The 21742-nt window shown below is 42.8% G+C and overlaps 2 protein-coding genes across 3 annotated transcripts in view; one reads left to right on the top strand and one right to left on the bottom strand.

Annotated features, from left to right (window-relative positions):
• Positions 1–12: 12 nt before the first annotated feature.
• LOC119167418 (uncharacterized) lies at positions 13–11571 on the bottom strand. Its single transcript, XM_037418892.2, has 6 exons — positions 11330–11571; positions 11036–11103; positions 10727–10808; positions 7695–7880; positions 4918–5037; positions 13–2038 (listed from the first exon to the last, which is right to left on the bottom strand). Exons 1-6 carry the CDS (start codon positions 11345–11347, stop codon positions 1793–1795), a joined length of 720 nt encoding a protein of 239 aa, XP_037274789.2. The 5' UTR covers positions 11348–11571; the 3' UTR covers positions 13–1792.
• Positions 11572–11742: 171 nt separating this feature from the next.
• The window catches only part of LOC119167419 (echinoderm microtubule-associated protein-like 2), a 218094-nt gene continuing 208094 nt past the window's right edge, over positions 11743–21742 (top strand). Inside the window, exon 1 of one of the 2 annotated variants that reach the window (XM_075866424.1) lies at positions 11743–12031. In XM_075866424.1, coding sequence (XP_075722539.1) covers positions 11983–12031 — 49 coding nt within the window. In that variant the 5' untranslated portion in view covers positions 11743–11982. The remainder of the gene's footprint in view (positions 12032–21742) is intronic. The other variant, XM_075866431.1, reaches the window with a different exon arrangement.

Genomic DNA, 21742 nt, shown 5'->3' with positions numbered 1-21742 from the left:
AGAAAGAGTGGCTTGAAGCAGGGAAGACTTTATTTCTAATAAATAAATTATACAGTATACTATAAATAGCAGTAACATTTGATAAATTATCCAGAAAAGAAAATTGAGCAAATATAACACTTGTTTGTTTTGCTGCCGAAAAGTGAGCTAGCAGTTCATCAATTTCCAGCAATATCGCCAAACAGATTTAGAGTAACACACGCTGTTTGTACAACGTTAGAACACTGTAGTAACCTCAAACTGCATTTTATGCACTTTGAGAAACAGGATGTCGTGAGAGTAAACTTTGCAAAGAATAACGAAAGGCTTCCAGCGACTCTTGACTAGAAATACGTTTACCAGAAGATGGCAGCTTCAAAGATGTCTAGCGCTCTCAACAATCTATATAAATAATGTTTTAAATAACAATGAATAAGCAGTGAACAAACAAAAACAAACACAGTTGGAATGCCTAAATAGACTTGAAATACAAAGAACATTTAGAATGTTGTCTTGAGGAAATGTGCAATTATTAACCAACAAAGAATGGCTTAAAATGAGCACACTTTCAACCATCAGGTTGGGAATGTTCGTCAAAAAGAAAACACAAATAGTCCCACAAAAAGCAATAATAAATATACAACAGTTAAACACAGTTGCACAATGACATATATAAACAAAGGTTGCACAATGACGTATATTACGCCACTGCCCTGCTGTACCGGCAGTGGCTTTTCAGTTGCCTACTTGTACAATATGTACAGCTCAACAAACGCTTCAACAAAAGTCCCGTTGCCTCTTTCAGTTAAAGTGACACAGGACATGCCACTTGGGGAGAATACGTGCCACAATATATTACAGAATTAAGCATGGTACAGGTTTGCACCTTGCTACTGGGCATTAAAATACATGTGACTCACTAGGCATTGCAAATGTTCATCTCAGGACTAACTTGAACATGAGAAACAACTATGTCAATAAAATCTAAAATACTAAAATACAGCTAAAATCCAATAAACGGTATAACAATCTAAAGATAAAAAACATTCTACATAAAATCTCTGCAACAAAATGTTTAAAGTATTGATGAAAAGTCAAGTTTGCTCAGCAATAACAATAAGATACACATGTGGCCAGCTCACTAACTAAAACAGTAAAAGTTTGTGGTGGACAGTTTTACAGATGGCACAGCTGCTTTATCTGATACATAGGGAGTGATTTTTTAATGCACATAGCCTATACGCTGGAATGCTTTACAGTGAACTGTGTTTTCTGTTTTATAATCTACAAAATGCAATTTAACAAACACACATACGTACTTGGTTTTTTGTAAGAAAACATTCCTGACACCGTTATTGCGTATGTTCGTTCACATCTCTCAGTAAAGCGCACCTCACAGCATTGCTCGAGATTACGAGAAAAATCATTCCAAAAATGTGAGGTTATTGCAAGAATGTGTGTTGGCGTCTCTGCCTGTGTAAAAGTTAGAACCCATATGAATCAGGCAATCATTTGACTTAACGAATAGTGAAGGCTATTAACTATTTTAAAAAATTCTTATTTATTTCCCAATGCACAAAAGAAAGGTCAGCTCCCATCCCAAAATCTCAATAGGAACAAAACGAAGCAGTGATATGTTAAGTATATACATTGTGTAAAACTGTTAGAAAAAAACAAACACAAGGCACAGAAAGAACGAATAGAAACACCGAAATGCATATATACTGGCCAAACATCATGAAGGAAGGTTAAAAGCAGTTCGAACATCTGTCAGCATACATTTTGGTGGCCAAAGTGCAAGATTGATTGAGCTTCACGGGAAACTTCGTTCCGTGCCTTGATGTTCAGGCAACGAGGACAATGTTCCCAAGGATGTCACATCTCCGTTCGGGGAGACGATGAAATATTCGGGCGCTTCTTTTAAAGGAGTTGCAGTTGAGCTACTGCACATGACGTCCACGAAGGTCTTCTCTGGCCACATATTAGCTGACCAATTCGGCGACTGCGGGGTGTTCTGCTGTGAAGACCCCGCGGCCATCCAGTCCTCCTTGGATATGCCCTGAAGAAACGGTCGCCAACATAAAATTCATTTCTTAATTTTGTCTGTTTTTGAAACAACGCGTTTAGTTATACTCATACCTCGATATAACGAACCCGGATATAACAAAATATTGGTTATAACAAAGTAAATAAAAGATAGCCTTGCGTTAGATAGAACTTGATTTGAAATACGAGCACGATAGGTAAGCAAGGTTGACATGGACACTAACTCACCCAATCAACCATTCTGACAAAGAGATATGGTGTTAGGAATATGCCCATTTATAACGAATTTTCGGATATAGTAAACTTACTTTCACTAACGGTGCCAATTTTTTATACTGAGGTTTGAGTTACATGCGTGCACCCGTCAGGGTAGTCTACCGGTTATGGCACTCGACTGCTGACCTGAACGTCACGGGATCGTATCCTGGATGTGGCGGCTGCATTTTTGATGGAGGTGAAAATGCTTGTATACTTGTACTTATGTGCACGTTAAACAGCCTCGGCTGGTCCAAATTGCCAAAGCTGTCCACTACAGCGTCCCTCGTAATAATAATTCATGGTTATGAGACATTAGAGTGCCCAGCAATTGTTATTAGTTATGCATACATACACGTACAGGGAATCTCATGTAAGTATAACCAAGGAATAAAAAAAATATTTAAGCTCTTGCCCTCACTCTGCCATTTCAATTAAACAGTAAAGGCAGATGCAAATAGCATAGCACTAACAGCCGTGGTTTATCGAAATTACTGCCGCTGCTAATGATTAACAAAAAATTCATGCAACTGATGGCATATGGCTGGCTCTTATCTAGCACTTGTTAGGGTATTATTTATAAAGCTTCATTAGTTAATTAACTAAGAACAATAATGAAATACTTATGCAATTAGTCTTTTAAGGCTAAGCATATTTGGTTGCATTGTAGAGGGTATTTCATAATGACGAATCCAATTTTTCGTAGCAACTTACATGCCACATGGTGATTTTTTTCTAGAATTTAGTGAAAGCCTGTGAAATATGAAACAAAACCATGCGACCGCGCTCGTGCACTGCCGTACTGCAGCGCTATCAGCAGTGCTTTGAGCAAAGCAACTTGTGTGAGCGTCTTCGACCAAACACTTGTCAGGAATAATCGTTCTTCCTTGCCTTGTGTGGCCATCAATAATGCTGGAAAGAAATGTCCACTTAAGGGGGCAGACTTCTCTTAGACATTTTTTCGTGATGCAGTTTTTGTGCTGAATTCAAATATTTATTAGTCTTCGTGTAACTAATCTTGTTCATTAGATAATTTCAGTTCACCCACTCTTGTTTAAGGCTGCCATAGAAAAAAAAGTGCTTAATTAAAAGTGCTACTTAAGATATGCCAACATAGACTAATGACTCTAGATTAAAAGTATGCAAGAGTTTTTTTAGGCCTTTCTTGTTTATTTTACAGCAAAATGAACTATGCATTTTCAATAGCAGTTGGAATTGTGTTACAACTTCGATGAGTAAATACTTAAAGAGGCTTGGGCTCTAAATTCTGTTCCCATACTTGCAATCTACACAAATACAGGTTTCCGTTGCAATAAGAATTATTGTTGTACCAGCCCTAGCTGCAGAGATATTGAGGCCTCTAAATTGAACTGTCGTAAATTTACATTTTTGAGAAAAATGGTAAAAAGTGAAAACACACAGCTTTTTCAAAAAGCAACAATCATGGTGCGCATGTTTTGCAATCCTAATAAAGGTGCTCATAAATATGTTTCAGAGCTTCTAACGCAGGTGCCGGTCAATGATAAAGAAGCCTCGAAGTTGGCTCTCATTTTATTGCAGGTTCTGCATGTTAACAGCACCAAAAATCTGGACAGTTCAAATAACATTACAAAAAAATTACTACTTCCTGGAGTGTGAAAATTTGCAGAGAGATAGAAACATACTCACAGAAACCAAATATGTCAATTTTTAAACATGATTTTCTTGTTGTCACTTTTTGGTCCCAAAGACCCGTCTGCCCCCTTAAGGGCTTGTTCTCTTCGTTAAACACAATGCCAACGAGATCAACAGACAACCATGCCGAGGGAAGTATAGGGATGTTATTAGAAGTAATTATAATGTAATTGTGAAAAAGAAAAGTGGGCGAAAACTTAACTTGCTGTAGGCAGGAGCGAACCTATATATAATCAATAATGTTGACGCACTGGGAATACGACGCATAGAGCTGCGACCGCCCGTTTCATAACGATCAGCGTGCAAGTCATTTCACCGTGATAGCGTTGATGCATTGTTACTGAAAAGTGTTTTGTAGGCTGGTGCAAATATTTGAGCACTTTGAATATTCACACAAATGTTACAGTATTCGAATTCGCTCTTATTTGAATACAAATTATTGGTAATTTCGAAGTTTTCAACAAAAACGAAGAGGTGTATATTACTGTGCATGTACCGACCCTGTAGAAATGGTTCCACTGCAATGGAGGGGTGCTGTATGGTTCATATACTTATCCAAAAAAAATCTGCCCTGCCGAGAAGCCCCACTTCGAGTTTAAATAAACACGACACCATCACATCGACTAACAATTTCTTAAATTTGAAAGCTTGTTATCCCAGCTTATATGCTCTAAGTATAGTAAATTTAAGAACGCAACGTATGTTGCAAGTTATCGCTTGCAGTCGACTGTAAGTAAGATCCTGCTACTATTCAAAGTTGTTTTCACTTCCTCTGAACTAAAGATAAGGACATTTGCATACGACTTATTCCAATTAAAAATTTTTTTTGTACAAATAAGTCAGGTCAGCTTTGTTATACTGATGTCAGAGCGAATTTGCCAACCCTAGTGTTGCGTCAAAACGCATGTACAGAACGGGATGCCAAAACGCTCCCTCCATGATGGGGAGTCCCCACACACTCACGTATCGTTCCCACTCTCCCGTTTCCCGCTCGCGGCTGCTGGGCATGTCTGGCGGGAACTCGATGTCCGGGACGACGGCGTCTTGGCCTTCACCAGCCGTCGACTGAGCGTAGTTGCACTCCTGGGTAAACCAGACAAAACCAACCCAGCTCGTACCCATGGCCTCCGACAGGGTTCTACTAGGTTACGATACGCTTGCAGCAAAATAGTCAGGTTAAAGCTTTTGCATGACATCTGCAGCAGTAACCCAGGAACTGGTAAGAACGTACAATAAAAGCAATTTCATTACCAGTCCAAGTCAGACTTTGGAATTCCAAGAATATAAGGTCCTACCCATGTCTCAATAATGTTCTCAAGTTTTCATTCTTTCAACTGAAGGGCGGAACTTACTTCCCAATGAGATAGTGTCTGCACCCAATTTTTTTCCTGCCACATAAAAACTTTACGCGAGTCATTTTTAAATGTTTCACGCTTCATATCGATCGTGTTGTTTTCCTCGTTTATCACATGTATACGCCAGTTCTATGGCTGTTTTATGAAAGGTTACTTACAACATTGTGTGCATAACTAATCCCTTTTGACAATGCCAAATTTTGCAGGCATGTTTAGTTAAAAAAAAAAGCCCAATCTTCAAAAGAGTTTTTATGTTCTTCCAATATTGCTTATAGTCAATGATCCACGTAGAGGAGAACTCCGTAACCGGCGACTACGAACATTGCTAGACAACTTCATCGACTGTTACACACGTGCGCAACAAAAAAAGGCTGATTTGCACTAACTGCACAAATTGTTTCCAACAAAACTTGTGCTATAACTATTGCTATTTTTCTGCTACTCAATGCAGTGACATACGCATTCGTTACAATAAAGCACTTTCGTAAAAACAGTGAAAGAGTTAAAAAAGTCACACGAAAGCACCCAACTTGTACCTTTCCTCCTCTTCGTAGTATTGTCTGCGAATTTCATTTAACGATTTAAGAACTCTACGTCGTCGTTTTCAACTGAGAAACACGTGCTCCGATGTGCTGTGTGCGAAACGATTTGAGTTACTACACTGCAGGGGCGTACCCAGGGGGTAACACACCGAGCACATGCCCCCCCCCCCCTCCCCCAGAAAATTTTTTTTTCGCCATGGCATAGAGAGAGAAAAAAGGCCATTTTAAGGCGGGTGCTCCTCCCGATATCAAAATGGTGCCCTCCCCCCCACCCCAAAACAAATTTCTGGCTACGCGCCTGCGAGACTCGATTTATGTAATTTTTATCTGGCCAGGTCTCACCCCTCCCCACCTCCCACACAGAACCTCTTCTGCAACTGTGACCGAGAAGGCCGCCGAAGAACATTGTCTGTCGCGTTAACTAACAATTCAGGGACGTAAGCCAACTAGCCCACCAACGTGTTTTAGCTCCTCTAGAAGTTTTAAATGTGGACCACAACCTAACATTCTCTCAAAAACATAGGTTCAGTTTAGAAAAAAAAAAAAAGTCGAGATGTTTTTAACGATTACTCGCACGTTGACCAGCATCAGCAGATGATTACTCTGAACTGTCTAATGCAGTCCCTGTATTTCTATTTTATGAACTTACACGGCTGCTTAAAAAAAAAAGACTCTTGTATAAAATTGATTCACTACATAAGGACAGAATAAATGCCGTATCAAATTTTTCTAGTTTTTTTGAATTTCAACTAGGTACGTAATTGCCCAAGAGGATCGTTGCCTTTCCGACCACACTTCCGGCATCCCCTCTAACAGGGGTGGTGCCAGGGGGGGAGAGGTTTGTCTCCCCCCTTCTTTAGCAAACAAATAAAACACTACACAAAAGCTTCTACGTCGCTGCCCCATGCAAGAAACTCACTTTTTTTGGGTGCCCCCCTTCCCCTTCCCTTAGAATAAAGTCCTGGCACTGCTCCTGACCCAAAAGATGAGAAACACAGTGAATTGAAATATAGTCGATGCTGTTCCTTTTTAGCAGGCATGACAACACTAACATGCTTAATAATTCTTGCCTCATGATACCAATAGACAGTGAAGCCAAGAAAGGCATAGGGGACATTACGTGTATGTTTTAACTGCATGGCATAGTAATTACGACACAAACGAGGAGCAGTAGAAGTGGACGAAAGATCAAGTCGCCGCAGCTAGGAAGCGAGTCTACAACGTTCGTATAGCACATCCAGTGCTCCACCAATGCTCTACGCGTTGAGCAAATATTGTAGGTTCGCTCGCCACGTGCGGCGAGTTAGGTTATTGTCCACTCTAATTTCTTTCCACGATTATGTCATAATTACTACACTGCAGTCAAAACAAACAAGTAACATCCTCGATTGATTGATTTGATTGATTGATATGTGGGGTTTAACGTCCCAAAACCACTTCATGATTATGAGAGACGCCGTAGTGGAGGGCTTCGGAAATTTCGACCACCTGGGGTTCTTTAACGTGCACCCAAATCTGAGCACACGGGCCTACAACATTTCCGCCTCCATCGGAAATGCAGCCGCCGCAGCCGGGATTCGAACCCGCTCCATGCGGGTCAGCAGCCGAGTGCCTTAGCCACTAGACCACCGCGGCGGGGCACAAGTAACATCCTCGTACTTTTCTTGGCTTTACTGTAAGTGGAATTCGTCAGATTGCGTCTAACGGCAGATACGAGGCGGCAAAAAATACTTTTCCGGTTCCGTTCAGTTTTTCTTGCCTCAGACATACGCACAGCATATGGGAATCTTACGGTGCCAGCAAGTCAGAACAAAATGAAAGAGTCAAGAAAGAGAGCTATTACTATGAAAGCGGCCGCCCTTCTTGCGAGGGCTATGCGACACTTGCAGTTCCCCTTTGACTGGCAGCTTCGATTGGCCAACAAACGCTGGTAGTCCGCGGGCAAGGGAATGCCTTGCTGCTTGCAGATGGCTTGGACGGTGTCCTCCAAGTAATAGAAGTATGCTATGATCCTGTTGAGTTGCGATATCTGCAGAGAAGAACAGCATATTTCATGGTTTCAATATCACAAACATGTGGAGTCCTACAGGACAGGGGGGTGTTTGATCGTTAATGTGCATAAATTTTAAAAGCCAATAATTGGGGCCGTCGTACCTGGTATTTTTGGTGTACGCATGACTAACGTAAATGCAAGGGAGTAAACTTGGTGACTGCGTATCGCCTTCTTGGATGTTTGCTTCAGTGCATATTACGATTGAGGCAACATTAGAAAACAATATTTATCGAGTTTGCTATTTTAGAAAAAAATCTTGTATGCTATATATATATATATAAAAAGCCAAATAGGTTTTGGAGCACCCTGCCAGCAGAATGAACTAATTTCGTGTATCTGTTACTTATATCGACAAAGAATAGTCACCGCAATATGACTGTACTGAAGAGGGGGGAAAAAAAGACTGTTGTTGGTTACAATAGGTCTCTTTGTTTCAATATATTTTAAATAGATTTATAGCCCAGCAAGCACCATTTCCTCGTGACTCCGGTGAGGGGTTCAAGACCGGAGGTTAATTCATCATATTAACTCGATCACTCAGGAATCCTGGCATTTTTATCGTTTGTTTAGTCTATCACACTCTACGGGATTAAAGAGACACCACACTGTACTGATAATTTCTAACGTGGTTAAATGGAAGCTTACGATGCTGTGGTGGCCTTGTTTCAAAGTGTCGATCATTGTTGCAAATTAAATGAGGTGAAGATTACAGCGTGATACTCTATAGCAATATTCCATGTAAGGATAACGATAGTTCATGTAATGATATTTTGCGTAATCCTGACAAGGAGCAGGGTGCGATCAAAACAAAAGTTGCTGTGCCCTTAGTCTACTTAAATGTGGCACCACCTGTGAAAAATATCAGTGAAGAAATGTTGCATTTGGTACCCTTATTACTCTAAAGGTGATGGGACTTGCTCTGAAAGAGGCACCCACTTCAAGGCACTCCATGAAAGACCGACATACTCGTAGCTTCTGGCGCGACGAACAATGACAGGACCCCGAAAATCAGCTACTTTGACGCACCTTAGACAAGCTGCATGAAGGTACTCCTGCTAGCAGTAAACCCCTTTGCATTGCAACGAATCAATGCACACTTGAATTAATGCAAAAAGATTTTAAATATTTGGGAGTAATTTTTTAGAGCCATTCAGACCGGCAAAACCATATTACCCCAGTATGCGCTAAAGTAGGACCTGGATGCAGTATACTATTAAATGCTAAAAATTATTTTTAAAGTAATATTCGCTGAATGCTCTATTTCTGTTTTCTTTTCATTGTCATGCATCATATTGCACAGATTTACGGGGGTGGACTTTAAATATATATCTGGAACCCATACGTATTCTACTAAAGCAAGCACTTTGAATAATAAGCAATACTAGATATGATTAACCCAGTGTGCCATTGCTTCATAAAATGGAAATAGTACCATTAGATTATTTATGACACCAAAAGACGGCACTGCACTCATCGTCCATGTCATTCATTGCAAACTGCCCTTTCACATATCAATTTTTCATCTTCCTCTCGCTTTACCAGACGTGCTGCACTACACAATTTAAATCTTCTAGACAATATTCGTGGAAAATGACTAGAACAGTTTGGGAGTGTCGAGATATGAAATGATATAACCGTACGAAATAAAAGAAAGCAAAAATCTTTCCTGTGCATTAAAAAAAAATAATTTTGTTCAAAAAATGAAAACAGTTACACTAGCAAGCACTTTCACTGCAATTTCTGCTTCATGACATATTGATTGTATATCGTACTTGACATTTTTTATACACCTCTACGTATTTGCATTTGATGTACAGTATTCAAACAATATGTTGCATGCATATATGTACCGTATTGCACGGTACTGCTATTACCCTATCATAAATATATTTTTGTTTTTGTTTTGCTCCATTTTTTTTCTTGTTATGATTGAAATGTACTCTGTCCTTACATCTTCTTTGTTTAAACGTGTTTCTTGAAATGCACAATAGACCCCCGACTAGCCAGTGGCTATGGGTTTAATCAGCACCGTGTGTATTTTAATGCACTAATAAGAACTTGAAATAAATATTGGTTGATTAAAAAACAGAAAGATGGCAGATACTAGCTCCAAAGTGCACTAGAAAAGTTTGTTACACACACACACACACACACACACACACACACACACACACACACACACACACACATATATATATATATATATATATATATATATATATATATTGTTGCGGGTTCGAAATAACCAGCCGTGCTCACGGCTGGTTATTTTTTCACCCCCTTTTCTTTCTCCTTATTTACATTCCGTTGGTTCTAATAACTTCCCCTGTACATTCTTTGGCATTACTGTCTGTTAGATCTCATATATATATATATATATATATATATATATATATATATATATATATATATATATATATATATATATATATATATATATATATATATAATGTACAGGGGAAGTTATTAGAACCAATGGAATGTAAATAAGAAGAAAGAAAAGTGGATGAAAAAATAACCATTCGTGGGCAGGCCCACGGCTGGTTATTTTTTCATCCACTTTTCTTTCTTCTTATTTACAATCCAATGGTTCTAATAACTTCCCCTGTACATTCCTTGGCATTACTGTCGGTTAGATCTCATTAATATTGTGTTAAAACACGGAAAAACGAGCCTTTAGGTATACACTTCTTTCGCTTATATATATATATATATATATATATATATATATATATATATATATATATATATATATATATATATATATATATATATATATATATATATATATATATACGTCAGGAATGAATACAACGCGTTACCCTGGTTTTGAAGATTCTTTTATCTATCGGCAACTCGTCCACGAGCTCATCAAGGCACCGCATCAGAGCTCTGTGACGTGATCTGCAAGGACAAGAGGGCGAATGTGGATACAAATCAATTAATAACTGGTAATGATCCGTTTCGTAGAGCGTATTCCATAAAATGATGCTCATCCATGTCTTGTCTTGGCGATTAACAGAGCAGTATTTCGTTACAGAGCGCTTAACAAATTATTAGGGCCACTAGAGTCACTCCTACGCACATCGCAGCGGGAGCCGTGTGTTGACCTTTTTTTTTTTCCTACTTACTTTTCTCGTGAGTTCTTCTCAATACGGCTGCTCCGGTCGCTGCCGTATGTAGTTGCGCCGCTCCTACGCTGTAAGATCACAACGACACCGCATCAGAGCAATTAGACAATCGCAGGCCTGAAGGCCGAAGACTACTTGCGCGCCTTTAGAGCACGCGCCAAAAAATTACGCTCAGTTCTGCGATGCCACGGCTAGGCTCCTCAACGCACGCTGCTGTCCAACTGCTACGCCGTGACTAGACAATATTACGAGTTCTACGTTAGCTATACTTGTACAGCTAATAATTACGGTTACCTTGCCCTGAGAACTCATGTCTGGCCTTCTTGACGGTCTGCTGTTTCAGTCGTCGTCTGCTGTGCAAGTTCCCGCTTCTTTGCCGCGCAATAGCGCTCGATGCACCACCACCGGTCGACTTTCAAAACGCGCGCGTAACAAGACGGCTATGACGTGATCTTGTTTGTAGGTGACGTAGTCAGCGTGAAAAAGCGTGGCCTTCAAGAGTGGTTAACAAACTTAGAGACAAGTTACTTAGACAGTTCAGATGTCTTTTATTCTTTTGCTATATCTTACCCTTTAAGCTGACAGCGATTTTAACTACCGTTGCGAAGGTGAATAAGTGGCATTTTCTCAAACAGTGGTGTCTTGCTGTTTTGACAGCCTTACGTGTACCATCGGCGTGCGCCTTGATACTCCGGATACGCCAATTGTGAAAAGTCGCTAGGCAGCTGCCGCCGTGCTCTGTTGTGATGTGGCTGATGTGCGAAGAATTCTTGTGAGAGATCGTCATGCTGATCGGGCGGATTACGAACGGTAGCCAGCAGTGAGCTCGGCGTTGCGAACACCACGCGAAGGCGACGAACGCTACAAGCAAGACGCGAAGGCTGCGACAGCGTGCGTACGGACTCGACGCTCGCTACGGCTCGGAAAGCCGCATCGGCGGCGTCATCATGGAAAACATGGATCCCCTCGGTGAGTCGGTCGTCGAAGTAGACGACGGTGTGTTTCTCATTCCTACTCTTACAGCTCGTACTTAGCGTTGCCGTATCAATCTGTTGTGCCCGACTGTTCACACATCCTCGAACTCGCAACAGCCGCACGGAGAAACCCAAATGCGTCCCCAAGACGCGCGGGTACGCGCTCAAAAATAGAGCTTCGCTTGGCTTCGGTTTGCGGCGATCGGCGCTTACGCTGGCGTGTAGCTTTCCGTTTGTTCCTTCCCGCGGCTCAGTGCCGGCCGCTTTTACCGTTGTTATCGCGGCGGTTTCGAGATAACGGTGCCCGTAACTCCTACGGACAACGTCGCACTGCCCCTGTTTCGTATTCCTTTTCTCATTTTCTTCGAGCGAACGCGGGGGCAGCCTTTCCGCGTCAGTAGGTCGTCGACGCCGATTCACGATCTTCGGTTTCCGACGGTCACGCCGTTCACACATTCTGATGTCGATCCGTGTTTCGAAACCGTTTACTTCTTATTTCTGTGCAATCGATAGAGCAGTGGCTGGGCGGTCTATCTGAACGCCGGAATTGAAGCGAGAGTGTAGAAGCGTGCTCGGCAGCATTGGCGGACGTGCTGTAAGAATCGGTTTTTCCCCACCTGCATTCTTCCGTGTTTAAGTCACCGCGGTAGCCGTGGAGGAGTCGATATAGACAAGAAACTACGGAACTCTAACGGCGCCGCTTGTCCGGTTGTTGTAAAACGTCGATTCCGGTCGGTCTAGTGACCGTGTTGGGAACATATGTGACGACCGATCAGCCTTGGGCACAGCGCCAACCTTTCACGCCCCCCTGCCTTTCGGTCATGTTACCCAAACTGGCTACAAATGTCATCAACCACGGCGGAATGATTTCCGTGTGAGTTAAAAAAAAGAAAAAGATTGTGTATTTAGAAGTGTGTCGAGCGGGCAGTGAAGTTAGGACGCGGCTCTTAAAATTAAACCGAAATGAAAAAATCGGGCGTGGTTTCGTTTTCCACCGCTTTATGAAACACCGTTGAGCTCTACGCGCGCTTTGCGAGTGTTTTGGATGCGAACTCGAATTTAGTTGTTGCCTCGTGTAGATTCCTTTGTTTCCTCGCTTAGGTTTCAACGTGCGCTGCGAATTTAGTGAGTTAACTTGCGTCGCTTACCTTTCGGGTCGACTTGTTGGTTTGCGTTTAAGCTGCGAATTTATAAAGGCAACTTTTCTTTCGATTTCACCGTCCACTTCTCGGCGGAAACGCATCACTGACTCTGAGAAACATACAACGCGGAACAAATATCATTATTTATTTTAATAATTGTGTTCAATCGCGGTCGGTTTGTAGATTGTGACAGCTGACCGCCCTGCCAACAGTGCGATGTAGTACTTTCGTTTTCCGATTAATGTTTATCTGCGCCATAATCCCCCCCCCCCCCCCCCACCTTTTTTTTTTTTTTCCGAGCGCAATCGACAGTAAAGTCTGGTGTGCTTGAAAATGACGTCGCGGGAGGGGCGTTCGACCTGTTTATTGAGCGCCCGTTCTTTGACAGGATCACGCGATCACTCATGCCAGCGCCTGTGTGCTTGCGCCTGACGCAAGTTTTCCTGTTAGACGCTGGCTTCGCCTTCGTACTCTTGAAACGTGCTTCATAAAGCTTTCGTAATATATCCTGGAAGTTTTATGTTTACTCTTATGATTACCGTGACCGTTTTTTTCGTCCCGTTTGTTTGTGAAGACGCCGGCTGTTTTGTTGTGAAATACGGCGTTTTATTTGTAGCGTAACACTCCTCGTGCCGTATTCGCCTAAACTTGAATAGTTTCTTTTTAGGGAGGGGGGGAGGGGACTTGATCTTCGCACATTTATTGACACCTTGCCTGTGGAATATTGCTTTAGGTTTGAACATGAAATCGCTCCCCAATGTCGAAGTGTGCTTAAAGTATTTTATTTGTGAAAAATACGTCAGTTCTGGCGGCTGTTACTACAATTATTTGCAATCACTAAATTATGTGATTAGCTGGAGGAACCATGGCGACGGGTGTGGGGATGTTTTGTTTGTTTTGTCGCCTAAAGCTAGGTAATATTATTATTATTATTATTATTTAGAACAGCAAAACGAGGAGTAGATAGAATTTACTGAGGGAGCAACACCGGGAAACAAAAGTTTTGTTTGTCGCCACGTCTAGACGGGAGAAGTCGGAAATCGGCGACCACCCCTTTTCGTAGCACGAGGCCACTTGGATACCTCGGCGGATTTCTTAGAAAGAAGGCGTCTAGTAGCTGTAAAAATTTGTCCTGGTCCGGAGAACGAACCCGATACCAAAACCCCTAAGGTGCGGTCGCTCAACCGATTGAGCTAACCTGGAGGCTAGCGATCGCACAAAATTGTCACGTGGTTTCCGCTGAAGGTACCCTGAAATGTGCCTCAGTCTAAGAGGGAAGAGGTTGACGTAGTTTGTGAGTTGGATTGTGGCTGCGGGCTGTCTTCTGTTGTTTCCAATATATTGCAAATACAATATATTGTGAATAGGTTCTTGGGAATCCCGCAAGGTGGCAATTTGAATCGCAGACTGGTATTTTACGTCATGATTAAGGCCTTTTTTTTCTAGCTTTTTTTTTTAATACACACATTCACTCTAACGTGGGCAATGAAATACAACGTTGTACCAGAGTTGGTGCGATTGATTTATTAAGAGAACTCGAATGCTCGATTGGTTTCTCTATCTCTTCCCTCAAATATTTCCACTCACCCCTATACCGTATTAGAGTTTGGCTCGCTACTGCAATTACGATACTTCAGTGTTGTCGGTGAGGTGGCGACACTCCCTTTCAATAAACGCCGGTGGCCGTCATTCAATCAGGCGAAGGAATGAGTTCCGGCGACTTGTAAAACAATAGCCCGAAGCGACAGCCGTTCGTGCGAACGTCCGCTCGTGTACGGCAGCCGTCTGTCTGTCATCTGGCGACCTTGGCTGGCTGCAAAGCGGATTGCCGAATGACTCGTTGACGCTCGCGGTTCCGTTGAACTGTAAGCGGTGGGCGCCCTTGGACGAGACGGTTGCTTTCTGCTAGTATATCCAGAGCAGTTGCTACTTCAACCCTCTGCAGATGTTCTGTGCACGTGTTTGCTACGAGCTGTGTGATGCTTCCACTTCACCCCTTTTCACTGTTCCGTTTATGTCTGTACAGGAATTGCATTCCACTGTTGTATCCGTCTGATCTGTGGGCCTCCCGCAGTGCTTGTTTGCTTGTAGTGGTTGCAGTGACGTCATTTTAGCCGCCATGTTGGAAAACCGGTAATGAAAGCTGCATCTGTTTGTCGTCATGGGTAGTTTTGGTTTTAGTTCTCGCGCCCATGTCAACAACGTTTCGATTGGGTCTCGGTATCATTGAAGCTGCTAACGGCGTGGAATACACCTTTTCAACGAAGGCTACGTTGATTTCGCCAAAATCCCCCTCTGGGCTGTGACTCCACCGCAAAATACACTGCTGAGGCAGTGACGTCCGAGTGCGTAGGTCCTTGTACTTCCATACCACAGTCCAGGAAGATCAAGGTGCACCTCCGTTCATAAGCGTGCCCAGGGGTCCCCATCAGGCGGGGGGGGGGGGGGGGGAGAGGATGAATGTTCGTTCCAGCGCCCCTCCTCCCTATCATGTATGGGACCCCAAGCATGGTAGGCGGCTTAATGTGTGTCTGTTTATCGCCAAACCGTCAACTTCGGTTGATGCCGTGAGAGAAGTCAGGGCTTATTGCACTTAGGTCTTACCACGAACGAACAAAGAAATGCGTCTGTCTGCTTTTGCAACATCTTCGAAATGGGCGATTCGATTTCTCGATCGTCGTATCTGGCAGCGTCTTAGCTTTTTTTTTTCTTTCGTGAGAAACTGGCGTTTGACGTGCTCGCACGAAAGCGAGTATATCGTTTGGAGCGTGACGAACGGGGGGGCCTTCTTCTTCGGCGGATACATGCCGCGCTCTTCGCACAGAACGGCGTAGAATGGGATGTTTAGGCTTGGGTGCGTATTTTTCGGGGCATGACAGCCCAGAAAGGCTGTCGACCGGCGAAAGCTGTGTAGCACGTGTTACCGGACAGCAGCAGCAGCTGCGCGCGCAGCTTTCTTTATTTGTTTTTGTTTACTTCCTTTAGTTTTTGGTTTATTGTAATTACTCGTTGTAGTTTCGCATTGATGCGATGCCTTTTTTTTTTTGTCGCCGCTCTATAGCGTACTCGCGTCACTCGATGTGAGGAGGGTGAATCAGTGAGTTTTCTCTCCCCCCGCCTGCCTTCAACACAACGCCGGGTTATTTTGGCGACATTTCGTGTGAACTCTTCACGATTCGCCACATTTTCTTTCGTGACTAGTCCCTGGAACCTTACCCCTCCCCCCTCCCTTTTTTTTAAATTTTTATTTTACACAGGGCGTTAAACGGGGCTAGTTACAGTATCAAAACGGACGAAAAAACCGCGAAAAAGAAAAAAAAACTGATGGTCAAAGCTGGCTTCTGTAGTTGACAAACGATGACCGAAAAAAGAGACAAGCGAGAGAGTTTGTTTTCGTTATTCTTGTTGTTGTTGTTGTTCATGCTGGTGGTGGTGAGAACGAGAGGATTTGGGGGGGGGGGGGGAGATGGGGTAGAGAGGGATAGTCGACGATATTCCGGGCGTGATCGCGTTCTGGTGTGTCGCAGAAAGAAATAAGCAGCTTTCCTCTCTTCGAACCACCACTAATACGTTTTTCGCGTTCACTCGCTCACGGCCCGTTTCGTTCCACGTTCGAGACCGTTAATCCGCCAGCTCTCCCTCGTTGTGCATGCACGGCTAATCTCCGCGCCTATGCAGACCTGCTGTAGGCTTTTGCAGGAGATTAAAAGGGGCCCTGAAACACTTTTTCAAGTAAGCATGGAATGAATTCACTGGAAGAGCTTACTGCCTCACGAATTTAGCGCCGCAAAAAAATTTAAGAATCCGTCCACTGCGAGTGGAGTTACAAAGGTTAGTCCCATGCTGCCACGGAGGAAGGAAAGGTGCATCCTGCAATCGCAGTCTCTCTCCTCTCGTCCCGACGAAAGAGCTGGAAGCTAAGTAAGGAGGGGTGGCACGCGCAATGAAACTTCGTCACCCGCGACTCGTGACCTTCTACTCTTTTTTGCATTATGTATTTTCACTTTCCACTGCCTACACGTGTACAGAATGCATGCATAATTTTTTTTAATACTACGTTGAACCACTTCGTCAGTTTAGTTTTTTTTCTCTACTATTACTACTACTTAGTACTCGAATGTGCTTACAAAGTTATGCCCCGCCGCGGTGGTCTAGTGGCTAAGGTACTCGGCTGCTGACCCGCAGGTCGCGGGTTCAAATCCCGGCTGTGGCGGCTGCATTTCTGATGGAGGCGGAAATGTTGTAGGCCCGTGTACTCAGATTTGGGTGCACGTTAAAGAACCCCAGGTGGTCAAAATTTCCGGAGCCCTCCACTACGGCGTCTCTCATAATCAAATAGTGGTTTTGGGACGTTAAACCCCACAAATCAATCAATCATGCTTACAAAGTTATGCGTATGCTTTCAGCCATGTCCGCCAAGGTGGATCAGTGGCTAAGGTGCTCGGCTACTCACCTGAAGGTAGTGGGCTCGATCCCCGCGGTGGTCGCATTTCGCCACTCTACGCCGAAAACGGCCGAAATGGGAGCAAGGGCTGCTGTTGGTCTTTAAGACGAACTGTTACTCTCCGAAAGGACCAAGGGGAACAAGGTGGCCGACATGTTCGAAAACATGTTCGGAGCAATTGTATTAGAGAAGGCAGTTCAAAATCGTGCCGCTCGCTTCATTCATTCTTCTTATTCTTACGATGTCAGTGTTTCATCTCTTAAAAATGAATCCGGTCTATTAAGTCTTTCACTTCGCCGCAGAATTGCTACGTTGTCACTGTACCACAAGTTGTATCACAGCTCACTCCACCAACCACCTTACATCGCTCCCGCCGCACGCATTTCTCCCCGCACTGGCCATCCACTTCAAGTCTTCCGACCCCGATCTGGCACCTCAACATTTTCTGCATCATTTCTCTGCCGCGCCGCCAAAGAATGGAATGACCTTCCCCACGATGTTGTTTCAATCACCTGTTCATCACGTTTTATTCAAAGTGTGTCAATGCATCTGCAATGTTAACCTGTGGCTTTTGTATCATTGTTGTACAACCCACCCCTTATGTAACACCCCCCTGCGGGGTCTTTAAGGCAATAAAGTGAAGTGAAGTGAAGTGAAGTGAAGTGTTAAGTTTGTAAGGGAGCAACGGAAGGAGGAACCGCAGTAAATGCTCTAGTCACGCAACGGTTACTTGCCTGAAGGACGCCGCACGCAAATGTGCATGCCGCCCACATTGATAGTCAAGGGCCAGATTTTTACTTGTTCTGTGTGCCAAACTTTACCGAACCTGGTAGAGTACCGTGCACTGTGCAAGGTTAGTGCACGATAAAGAACACCAGGTGGTCAAAATTTCCATAGCCCTCCACAACAGCGTCTCTCATAATCCTATAGCGTGGTTTTGAAACGTTATACCCCACATATTATTATATCGTATTCATTTATTATTATATGCTTTCAGCCATTTCATGCTGTATGAGAATATGAATTCATTATGCGAGATCATATATTATAGGGATACTTAATGCCTTTGGCGAGGCCCGTAAAGACATTAAAAAATAAAATAAAAGTATGACTAAAATAGGGTGATTCTCATGTAGTCCACCAGGTATATGGCTGACGTACTCGATACCCGGCGTCGATGCTCAGCTTTAACTCCAAAGGCGGTTTCGCTGATTCCCTGTACGGCTTTCTGTTTTGTGCACTGACGATGGCCTACAAGCATTGGCGGGGAAGAGAAGGCTTGGCGAGTGGTCCCGCCGATTTCTAACGCTTTTCTGCTTGTTAAGCCATATACTTCAAAGAAGCATTATTTTTTGAAGGCCTACATAACACTATAAGGGGCAGGCACCCTTGGAATGATAAGCGCCGTCCTTTTATCTGAAAAACGCAAGAAAAGACTTTCTCTGAGATAACCTACAAACACGTTTCCCGCTTCGGTGTTAAAGGGATTGGTACATGAAGTGACTGAAAGTATCTTAATTCTGGTACAATGTTTGTATAGCCATTATGGCATTTTTGAGGCCGTCTAATCTGGTTCGCCATAATAAATCGTGGTTTTCGGTTAGAGACGTATCATACGTTTTCCAAGAAAGTATACACGTCGTTGTGCCCTTGTTCTTGGTCGTATAATTTAATTAATCGATCCGCGGTCCTGCGAAAAGCAAAGGAAAGACGTCGAACGCTTACTCTCAAATGTCAGCACCGGTTACTTGCTCGCGTTTCGCACCTGTTGTCGGCTACAACCTGAGAATATACCCGCAGGTCGCGGGATCGAATCTCGGCCACGCTGGCCGCATTTTTGATGGAGGCGAAAATGCGTGAGGCACTCGGGCCTTGTTTTAGGTGCACGCTGAAAAACCCCAGCTGGTGAAAATTTCTGGAGCCTTCCACTACGGCGTCTCTCATAATTATATGGTGGTTTTGGGGCGTTAAAACCCAACAACAACAGCAATTATTATTATTATTATTATTATTATTATTATTATTATTTATTATTATTATTATTATTATTATTATTATTATTATTATTATTATTATTATTATTATTACAACAACCCGAGAATGCAAGCTCCACCCAAAGGGGGAGAATTCGCATGGGCGCTACATCCAATGACATTCGCTCATCGCAGGGACGTCAAGCCATGCATGTTCGTATCAAAGCTTTTATGTCGAAAGTTTATCATCGTGGCGAATTTCGTCTGAGATTCTCACATCACCTTATGTCATATTTTAGAACTAGGAAAATTTATTTTTCGATATGCTTGCTCTTCACATTAGCGCAGAAAAAAGTACTTATGGTTCAAACGGAAACCTCCTTGCACGACTCTTTTACATTGGCAAGCTCGCTGAGGTTGTGTAGGTGGAGCTTGACAGAGCTGTTTAGTTCGAAAAAAAAAAGAAATATTAACGAAAAAAAATACAAGACAGGGGAAGTCTTAATAAGCCGCAAATGGTTATACAAACGTTTTTAGTAGTGGTCGCTTTATCCTAAATAATAATAATAATAATAATAATAATAATAATAATAATAATAATAATAATAATAATAATAATAATAATAATAATAATAATAATAATCTTATTATCGCATCCGAAGACGATATATTCTTTCCTTTCTTATCGGGCTTCTTATTGGTTTATTTTTTCAATAAATGTTCTTGTCTCGCAATATTACTTCACCTGGCGGAGAAAATCGCCTTCAATGTTCGCGCAAGAACCTCCACATTGTCGCCCGGCCGTCAGGTCCCTGAGACAGTCGAACATCTTTAGAGAAAAAACAAAACAAAAAAAAAAGATATAACCGTGAAAATGAATCACCGACTGGTCAACGGACAGACTTACTCATTTGATTTGCCTACCCGCCTTTCTCTCTCTCCCCCTATTTCCCTCGCAACGTCCGTGGTGCGCTGCAGCAGTTCTTTGCGCGCGCATGACTGGCGCCGGAAAAGTGAGGCAGAAAGCGCAGAAGGGCAGAATTTTCCGCACCGCCGCACATGCATCTTGTACGAGAAGGGTGCACGTAGGCCTATACACCTCGTAGAGGAAGTGCAGCGGAGGACTGAGAGAAAAGCTTTTTCATTGTGTTGGCAACCGGACTGGATGGCTGATTCACTCGGAGGGAATGCTCTATATGTGGGAGCGGCTGAGTCGAGTCAACAACTGCAGTAATTATGACGCAACGTCTTCATATATACTATTGACCCCTTCCCCGTATACTGGGGAAGGGGTCAGTAGTATATATGGAGGCATTATCGTGTAGAAGTACTTTAGGGGCATTTTTGAAGTAAGCAGAAAAAATATTCCGATCTTATATATTTGATGGAATTGATTGATTCATTCATTGATTTCGTTCATTCGTTAACTTTTATAACCCTGGAAAAGCAAGTCTGGTTGTATTATGGTATGTGTAATGCTGGCGCTCCATTTTTTTTTTTGCCGCCTTTAGTCTAAGTGTTTATCACCTGCTCGGTGATAGCGCGCTAAGGAAAAGGAGCTAAGTGCGACACTCTTAATCATATCCCGCCCTATGTAGAAAAATCTCATATGAGATATATCCAATAATCTCGTATAATCACACGAGAACACATATGATTCATATATGTTCACATATATAATTCATATGTGACGCATATCCAATAATCTTGCATGATATCACACGAGAACACATATGATTCATGTGACGATAATATTGGATACGAGGAATATGTGTCATATGAGAATTCTCGCTTGGCTAAAGTGCTAGGCATATCCGGGAAACTAGGCGAATGGGTCTATATTTTCCCGGCTGTATCTGGCACTTCATCTCGGAACGTAATTGAGAAGTGGATGGCTCTGACCACGTATATAAGCTTCGCACGTGCGAACCTTGCGCGTGACTCTATGTGGTACGTTGTCGGATACTCTCACTGAAATACGTCCTATACTGAGTGACGTATGTGAGCCTAAAATACCCCTAACAGAGATATACCGGGTGTTTCAAGAAATATGTCCAATATTCTATAAAAATCAGCAAAAGGCGCTATTTTCTCGCTGTCTTCAGCGTTGCTTGTGTCGTGTGTTCAATCTTTCTCCGTCCCGTCTTTGCGCTGTTCCCCTCAGCAGACGGTAT

The sequence above is a fragment of the Rhipicephalus microplus genome, chromosome 6 (genome assembly GCF_043290135.1).
Source record: "Rhipicephalus microplus isolate Deutch F79 chromosome 6, USDA_Rmic, whole genome shotgun sequence".
NCBI classification, from domain to species: Eukaryota; Metazoa; Arthropoda; class Arachnida; order Ixodida; family Ixodidae; genus Rhipicephalus; species Rhipicephalus microplus.
The sequence above is the reverse complement of the archived record's forward strand: the minus strand, read 5'-3'. Positions and strand labels throughout refer to the sequence as shown.

What these genes read in the sequence shown, in the direction of transcription:
- LOC119167418 (XM_037418892.2), bottom strand. An exon ending in GAGAAGAACTCACGAGAAAA is followed by an intron (nt 10,809 to 11,035) that starts GTAAGTAGGAAA and finishes TTGTCCTTGCAG; the next exon opens with ATCACGTCACAGAGCTCTGA. An exon ending in GAAGGGCGGCCGCTTTCATA is followed by an intron (nt 5,038 to 7,694) that starts GTAATAGCTCTC and finishes TGGTTTACCCAG; the next exon opens with GAGTGCAACTACGCTCAGTC.